Source organism: Vigna radiata, chromosome 7 (genome assembly GCF_000741045.1).
Source record: "Vigna radiata var. radiata cultivar VC1973A chromosome 7, Vradiata_ver6, whole genome shotgun sequence".
Taxonomy (NCBI): Eukaryota; Viridiplantae; Streptophyta; class Magnoliopsida; order Fabales; family Fabaceae; genus Vigna; species Vigna radiata.
In genome coordinates, this window is record NC_028357.1 from 39,488,528 (window position 1) to 39,496,416 (window position 7,889).

The 7,889-nt window shown below is 33.4% G+C and overlaps 2 protein-coding genes across 3 annotated transcripts; both read left to right on the forward strand.

Moving 5' to 3' along the window:
• Positions 1 to 1,734: 1,734 nt before the first annotated feature.
• LOC106767192 (single-stranded DNA-binding protein, mitochondrial) lies at positions 1,735 to 3,961 on the forward strand. The gene is made up of 4 exons (XM_014652031.2): positions 1,735 to 2,037; positions 2,122 to 2,348; positions 2,422 to 2,522; positions 3,648 to 3,961. Exons 1-4 carry the CDS (start codon positions 1,810 to 1,812, stop codon positions 3,728 to 3,730), a joined length of 639 nt encoding a protein of 212 aa, XP_014507517.1. The 5' UTR covers positions 1,735 to 1,809; the 3' UTR covers positions 3,731 to 3,961.
• A 1,278-nt stretch (positions 3,962 to 5,239) lies between these two features.
• LOC106767193 lies at positions 5,240 to 7,889 on the forward strand. 2 transcript variants are annotated; one of them, XM_022783659.1, is made up of 4 exons: positions 5,240 to 5,925; positions 6,047 to 6,168; positions 6,854 to 6,937; positions 7,654 to 7,889. In XM_022783659.1, exons 1-4 carry the CDS (start codon positions 5,701 to 5,703, stop codon positions 7,748 to 7,750), a joined length of 528 nt encoding a protein of 175 aa, XP_022639380.1. In that variant the 5' UTR covers positions 5,240 to 5,700; the 3' UTR covers positions 7,751 to 7,889. The 2 variants fall into 2 exon arrangements, with proteins under 2 accessions (XP_022639380.1, XP_014507518.1); XM_014652032.2 differs by having other exon boundaries at positions 5,244 to 5,925; positions 6,809 to 6,937.

The window sequence follows — 7,889 nt, forward strand, 5'->3', positions numbered from 1 at the left end:
AATTATTATATTAGATAAGATAAAATAAAATTATAATCATATAAAAAGTCAATAAAAATTGATATTAAATATATATTTATTATATTTATTGATATACAAAATATTTCGTATAAATCTTCTAAATTTTTTTATATATATAACTCATAATTAGTCATATTTCATCATTTACTATCATACAATTTCTTATTTTGAATCTCAACATCAAGTAAACATGACAACTTCAAAATTGATGAAGAAGACACAATCCAACAAGAGACAATGCCATGAAAGTGACAAGTCTGCTCATTCGATTGGAATGGAAGAATCAGTTCAGAGAGATAACAAAAGACAATGCACTGAACATGACAAATCTACATTTTTTCCAATCAAATCACTTCCCACAGACTTATTGCTTGATGTGGTTGCAAAGGTAAGTTCTAAATCTTGCCTTGATCATTACAACATGAAAGTATGTTGTAGAGATTTTTTGCATGCCACAAAAGACAATTATATGTGGCAACAAATTTCTTTAAAAAAGTTTTTTTTGATTTCATGGTCATGTAAAGAAAAAACAAGGGCATTTGATATTTTCATGCAAAGTTGTAAGGAGGGTGGAAATATTGAAGCTTCGTACAGAGAAGGATTAAGAGAAATAATTAGATACAAGGAAAATATTGAAAAAGGCATTGATGACTTGAAAATGGCTGCCGAAAATGGTTATCTTGAAGCGAAATATGTATATGGTTTGATCTTATTATGTTCATACAACAGTGATTTAAGAAAAGAAGGGATTAAGTATATGCAATTTTTGAGAAATGTCAAGTGTCTTGTAAGGTGTAGAAATAAGGTAGTATCTTTGTTGGATAACATATGGAGAAAACCTTATGGAACACTGGTGCGCAATCCAACTCGTTTGTGTTCTGAAAGACTATGCAATGGTTGGAGTATGAAAAAGTGTTATGCTTGGAAGATAATGGATAATGAAAATGATGATAATATCAAGAATTCGTGTGAAAATTGTAGGTTGGATTTCGAGTTAGACTTTTTTTATAATATTTTATTCCATTTTATTTAGTTTTAGTTATCATTCAAATTATTATTTTTTTTAATTGAGTATTTGTAACATTTTGTTTTACAATTTATAAATACTTCTCTGTAATATTTTTATTTTGAATAAAGATGTGAGTTTGTTTTTGATTTATTAATTTTTTTTCTGTTGAGGAGTTATTTTTTTAATGTAATTAAATGTCGCATTTGAATTAATAAATATATCGGAGTAATCTTTAAAAAAACAGAAAACCATTTTAATTTTCTTGACCGAATTATGGAATTGGAGAATGAAGTAAGATTTAGAGAGTGATTTTTATTCAAATTTCTAAAAGAAAAAAAAACTGAGAAATACTAATTGTTCGTTAAAACATTTTTTTTTTCTTCTGAAAACGAGTACATATTATATTTATTACATTGTTTAAAGTGGTAATGACATAGATTTTGATAAAAAGAACAAATTATCTTTAGATTTACAACGTACATATGTAAATATCTAGGAGTATATTTTTTCCAAAAAATGAAATTATTCTTATTAATAATCATTACTAAGCATGCGTGTAAAAAATGTGAAAATGAATTTATAAGAAAAGTGTTAATAAAAGTAATATCTAATAGATAAAAAGTGAATAAATATTTCTGTCCATCATTATTAAATATAAGAAAATGCGAAAGAGAGATAAAAATAAAAGAAATGTAGATAAAAATTAAGAAAGGTTTTGGTGTGAAGAAGCTATTAGGGTTTTAGAAGAGAGCAGCAGCAGTAAAACCATTACAAAGAAAATGTCGAGTTCCATGGTTACGCTCTCAAGGTCCCTCTATCGCTCTCTGCTTCGGACCCCTAACACCTATCACCACCTCCTTCCACTACACTTCTCCACGGATCTCGTTTCCGACTCGGACGAGGCTGACTCACCACCCGACTCACCGTCCCCCGACCCCGCCCAAGGAGAGCAAAGGATCGTCGCCGATCGCCCCTTAGAGAACGGCCTCGACATTGGCATCTACAGAGTATTCCTACTCCCAATCCAATTTCACAATTAACACCACGCATTGTCCAAATCAATTTCAATTGTACTTGTGTTTCTTGTGTAGGCCATACTGGTTGGGAAGGCGGGGCAGGTACCGTTCCAGAAGACTCTCAAGAGTGGCACCGTCGTCACTCTTCTCTCCGTCGGTACCGGTGGGATTCGTAACAATCGGAGGCCGCTCGAGAACGAGAACCCTAGGGATTATGCCAATCGTTCCGCTATTCAGTGGCATCGTGTTTCCATTTATCCTCAGAGATTGGGAACTCTTGTCGCCAAACACGTTGTTCCTGGGTTAGTCTCGCTCACGTATTACTCTTTTGATCAACGAATCACTATACATTACTGACGGTGCTTGTTGTTGTAGTTCGATGCTCTATGTGGAGGGGAACCTCGAGACCAAAGTCTTCACTGACCCGATCACTGGACTTGCCCGGCGAATTCGAGAAGTCGCTGTTCGTCGGAACGGTAACTCTTCCCTCTATTTGTGTTAATTTGATTGGTACTTGTGGATGTTTTGAATGGCTCTGCCGGTGTTGTTTCTAGCTCTGGATTTGCTCTTGTCTGTGCTTTTATTGTTTTGTCCTATTTTCTTGTAAGAACCAGGGTCGTGAAGTCTTATTTCTGTGAAGTTGAATTATTTATGAAGTGAGAAAATGCTGCTTGCGTTGTCTTGTGTTTTTCTGTCCCATGGCTCTTGTAGATCAGACGGCTTGCTTTTCTGGCATTCTATTATATTTGGCATTCTACTATAATGTCATGTTACTTGGTTAGTTGTTTCTTTCAAACATAAAATGTAAAATGGCCTGGGATTAATTTCGAAGTTCAAATGTTTCTTTTTAATAAATCTTAATCCCCTATTTTTTACTCAAATTTTTCTTACCTTAAAATCATGAGTTTGTCGAGCTCTATAAGTGAGATTATCGAGCCTTGCATACCTTAACCTTCTTATATTGAGTAAGTGATGCTCAGGTTCATGATTCAGTGTGTGTGTATATGTATGTACACACACACACACGTTTTGTCCCCTAGTCCCTGTTGATCTTGCACATTTTAAAAACAAAAGAATTAGTTGTTAGAATGACTTAGTATATCTTCACAATTTATTTTGGGAATATTATGGAATTGAAATCTATTGGTCATCTAGTTGAGGACGCACCCTTGGGAGTGGTTACCACCATCCTGATTTCATTATAATTTCTGATTTGTTTTCTTGTTTAATTATGTCAATGATCCTGTTATATTAGTGGCCTTTGGCGCATACTCGTACTTGACTTATTTATTAGTATAAATATTGACCATTCGGTTAGTATTTTTTAACATCATTACATGCTACATGAATGTAATATTTCGTGATTAAAAGTTCTTCCTTTACCCCCTTTCCTACATAAATCTTATAGTTTTAACATCAGTTTATTATACCCATGATTGATCTACTCTCCATATCTATATGTTCTTCCTCCGTATCCTATTGGAACATAGATGTTGTCATGCGCTATTTCCCATTCCATAATGTTTGGCATGTGACACAAGCGTGCTTGAGAATCTGTAGTTCCTTGCCAAAGGCCTTGATGCAATACCATTTCCTTTCAGGTCGCGTTGTATTTCTAGGCCAAGGCGGTGATGTTGATCAAGATACACAACAAAATAATCTGAAAGCTGTTGGCTATTACTAACGTAGATGCTTGAAAGTTAACATGGAGAATTTTCAATTTTGTAATTATGTTTTTATTTTTTACCACAAAGTTGGGAATTATTTAGCAGACATATTTGTGTGCACGAAACCCTTGGTTTGGGCGATTTGTAGTTTCTGTGTGCAATTTAGAATTAGGGAGAATATTGAAAGCTCAGCCTTCCTGATTATGCATGGGGAATGAAGAATGTCAATTTCTCTTTGTTTTTTTTTATCTTGGAGGAATAGTTTCTTTTGGGCCAAAGGCGCAGACGGAGGCATTTCAATTAAGACATCCTTCTTCCAAGGGCCTCACTTAACCTCTCTGATTAAATAATTGCTGATTATATATTGATGAAATAAAAGTAGTAATATTTTGACAACCTTTTTTCTCACGGTGCCGTATATCTCGAAATGGTATTTATACACCATTATTGGAAGCCACTAGAAGTTGGTTCCAAAATATGGTTGCGATTTAGAGAGGCATCACGGTTATGCTTACGCATTTTAAGTTTAAATGCTAAGTTTCCACTTCATATTTGTGATATTGGGATGGAGTTAGTGTTGTTTATGGAATTTAGTGAACTTGTGCAGTGTCTAGGTCGCAGGTTTCCTTACACAGTTTGCTATGTGCATTTTCATTATGTTTTTCATATTTGGTTTAAAATTTTCTACTGTCGAAGGTACTAGCGAAACACACTTATTATAAGACCATCATATGACTCACTCTTAGTTTCATATGGTGTGAAATGTCAACCTTACTTTATGATGTGCAACATGACAACTTTTTAGTGGTTACTATCTAATGTGACTTTCCGCTTCTCATGTTATCATTTAAGATTCATAACTAAAAATTAATGGCCGGACAAAATTTGTCAAATATTTGAACAAAATTTAAAATTTGAAGCAGTTGACAGACACAAAAAGAAAGTTATTTAACTCATAATTTTTACACAAATTTATGATCATCTTTTTCCGTCAAATTATTTATCTCCTCTTTCCTTCATTTTTTTTTTTGTATAGAAAATGTTACTTTAGCAATATGAGAAAAAGACAAGGGAATTATGCTTTGGTAGATGAATGACAAGCAATTAAATTCCATCAACAAGCATTTACGTACATAAATTAACATTCACGTTGACATCACCTCTATTAATTGTTAATCACTGTGACTTCATGGAAGATGAATGAATACCAGTACAACCACAACAAACCACGCCACAAGCATTCTCAATGCCATGCCAAACATATACATTTCTCATACATCATCCTTTGTATTTCGTGATACTTTATATGACATACTAACTAATTAAGAGCATTATTTCTGTGTTTACCGTTCAAACCAACCTAATACCACTTCCTACTTTATAATATTTTTATATCACAAGCGCAATGGAATGTCTTTTACAAGAAGCTTAAAATACACAAGTTATTTTTTTGTAATCGAATATTTCATTCAATTGAGGTGAAATGGCTCTTAATTGGCGTGGGCGAATGTGGTCCATATTTCATTTATACCTCTGATTCTATGTTGTTTCAAATCACAATTTGTGAGAAAATCTATTATCTCTTCGTCTTAAATAGCTTGTGTTAAACCATGAATTAGAAACGAAACCAAACCAAAAACCCAAACACATGGGAACATGAAGCAAGTTCTTTCGGTCTAGGTGTGTGTCTGTCTATATGGACATAAATTTTCTTCCTGTGAAATTGACTGTACGCTAATTAATACGGCACCCACTTTTTATCTTTTTCCTTTTACTTTTCTTTTCCCCATTTATTATGGCAGAAGCTTAAGGTAGCATAGACAAACCAACGTGTGCTTTGGCTTGTGGAGTTGTGGGCTAATAAATTTGAAGTCAATCAAAAGTTGGCTACAACTATGCAAACAGAAACCATCTCTTCCTTACAGATAGAGAGAGAGATAATGATGGTATAAATAAAGAGAAGAAAGAAAGAGAAAAAGAAGAGAGAATGGATGTGAGGAACATTGCTGTGGTGGTGGAAGATGTGGATGCAGCTAGAACTGCACTACAATGGGCACTTCACAACATCATTCGTTATGGTGACATAATCACACTCCTCCATGTCTACCCTTTAACAAGATCCAAAACAAAAAACAAAGCTCGTCTTCTTCGCCTCAAGGGCTTCCAATTAGCACTTTCCTTCCAACAAGACATATTCAACAACTTCTCCAATGTAACAACCCTTCTTATTTTCTCTTCTGGCTTTGTTACCACTACCATTTTTGTTTCATTTATTTTGACAGATTTTGCTTGTTCAAATGGGTATGTGCTATAATCTTAGGATTGTGTTACAGACAAAGGTTGAGATTGTTGTCACGGAAGAGAACCGGGAGGGAATGAAAATTGTGGCCACGGTGCGTGAGCTCGGAGCTTCCATGCTAGTGGTTGGACTTCATGATCATAGTTTTCTTTACAGGTAAGTCCCGTGATAAATATTTCAGCTTTCAACACAATTCCATGTGGAATTGTAACTCAGAACTTCATTCAGTAGTTGGGGTGAAGGGTATTGAATATTGATGACCATATCCCTGTCTTTATGAATGATATTGATGATAATGATATCAACTCTGTCTAGTATCTGTGAAGGTTGTGATCAAAGGAATTGTGGATTTTACTCTGTGATTACTTGTTTTCTGTTTCTGGTTTTGGTAAAAGTAATATTTTTTATGCTTTCTGGGATCACTCTACACATGGGTTTGTGGGACCTGGGTTGATTATCTAATCTGGATTTCTGCTGAACATGAAAGGATCATGGTGTTGTTGCCAGTGAGCTTCAGAAATTGGTCACTGAAAACATTGGCACTTGCACGTGCCTCCTTAATGCTGATAAAAAAATGCCAAAAGCATTTGGGCTCCACTTCTGGAGTGGCCTTGCCCACAATTGCAGCACCCAAATTGAAACATGAAACAGTGTTCAGAAGTTATCCTTGTAATCTACTAAAACATGTGTTTGATTAATTTAATGTTTTGATCAAACTGATTCATTGAATTTTACATGTTTCTGTCTAACTTTGTATAGTCAAAGTTTTCACTCTTTGTATGTTGATATTTCACAGCTTGTCAATGGTCCATAACAACATAGCTAACTACTTTAACTGTAGAGTGCTTGCCATCAATCAGCCTCTTGCTTCCCCAGTCAGTTCAACCAACATGGACTTTTCACATATTGACATCTCTGCCTTACAGTAAGTCTACTTCAAAAATTTCTAGCCATAAACTATTTCTCAACATCTCAGATTAATTTTTCTTCCATAAAAAATAAAATAAATTTATATAAGTCAATGCTAATATTACTTCATTTTACAAAATTAATTTAGATTTAAGATTCACTTTTTATTCAAAATCAACTAAAATTTATGGATAATAATACTTTGACAACTCTTTTTTAACAATTTTTTGGCAACAGGACACGTGTCATCATTTTATTGGTCTGTTTAAATTTATCTTTAAAAAAATATTTGAAACAGACCAATCATAGACTGTCACGTATGCGTTGTCAAAAAAAGTTGTTAAAGAAACTTTTTCCAAAATTTATTATCCTTCTCTTTATCAAGCAAACCAATATTAATATTTAGGATCAAAGTGAAAATATTTATACCACATATTAATAAGGATACACTGGATGTCTCATTTTGATTAAATAGCCTGTCTTAATTAGAGATAAAATAAATTTTTAATATATAACTATTTTATAATTAATTTTATAAAATCAAATTACACTAAAAAATTTAATTTTTCATGATTTTCTCTCCACCACCACTCACATATTCATTTGTCACTGATAAAATAATCTGTTGTGCATTCTCTCACTTCAATTTAATTTTTATTTATTATCTAAACATTTTCTGTTCAATTTTATTGAGTTTTAAAATAATGAAGCAGTAATATCTTTGTATTGCAGAGTGCCTGAAATCCCTCAAGCAAAGATAAAATACCGGATTTGCCCTGATCCGACTGCAATTATTTGTCGGTTAAAGTGGTCAAAGAGAAGAAGATGAATGGAAGGTCAACACTTTAATTGGATAACAAAATTTTCTTTTAATTAAATTGCTTTCTGAAAAATTCAGACCATCATCTTTAAAAAGAAATCTTATATATTGCATTAAAAAGAAGGATGCAATTAGCTGCTGTTTGTAA

Coding starts and splice junctions, on each gene's coding strand:
- LOC106767192 (XM_014652031.2), top strand. CDS start 1,810: ATGTCGAGTTCCATGGTTACGCTCTCAAGGTCCCTCTATCGCTCTCTG. Junction 2,038..2,121: donor TCGACATTGGCATCTACAGA/GTATTCCTACTC, acceptor TTTCTTGTGTAG/GCCATACTGGTTGGGAAGGC. Junction 2,523..3,647: donor AGTCGCTGTTCGTCGGAACG/GTAACTCTTCCC, acceptor ATTTCCTTTCAG/GTCGCGTTGTATTTCTAGGC.
- LOC106767193 (XM_014652032.2), top strand. CDS start 5,701: ATGGATGTGAGGAACATTGCTGTGGTGGTGGAAGATGTGGATGCAGCT. Junction 5,926..6,046: donor TATTCAACAACTTCTCCAAT/GTAACAACCCTT, acceptor ATTGTGTTACAG/ACAAAGGTTGAGATTGTTGT. Junction 6,938..7,653: donor ATTGACATCTCTGCCTTACA/GTAAGTCTACTT, acceptor TTTGTATTGCAG/AGTGCCTGAAATCCCTCAAG.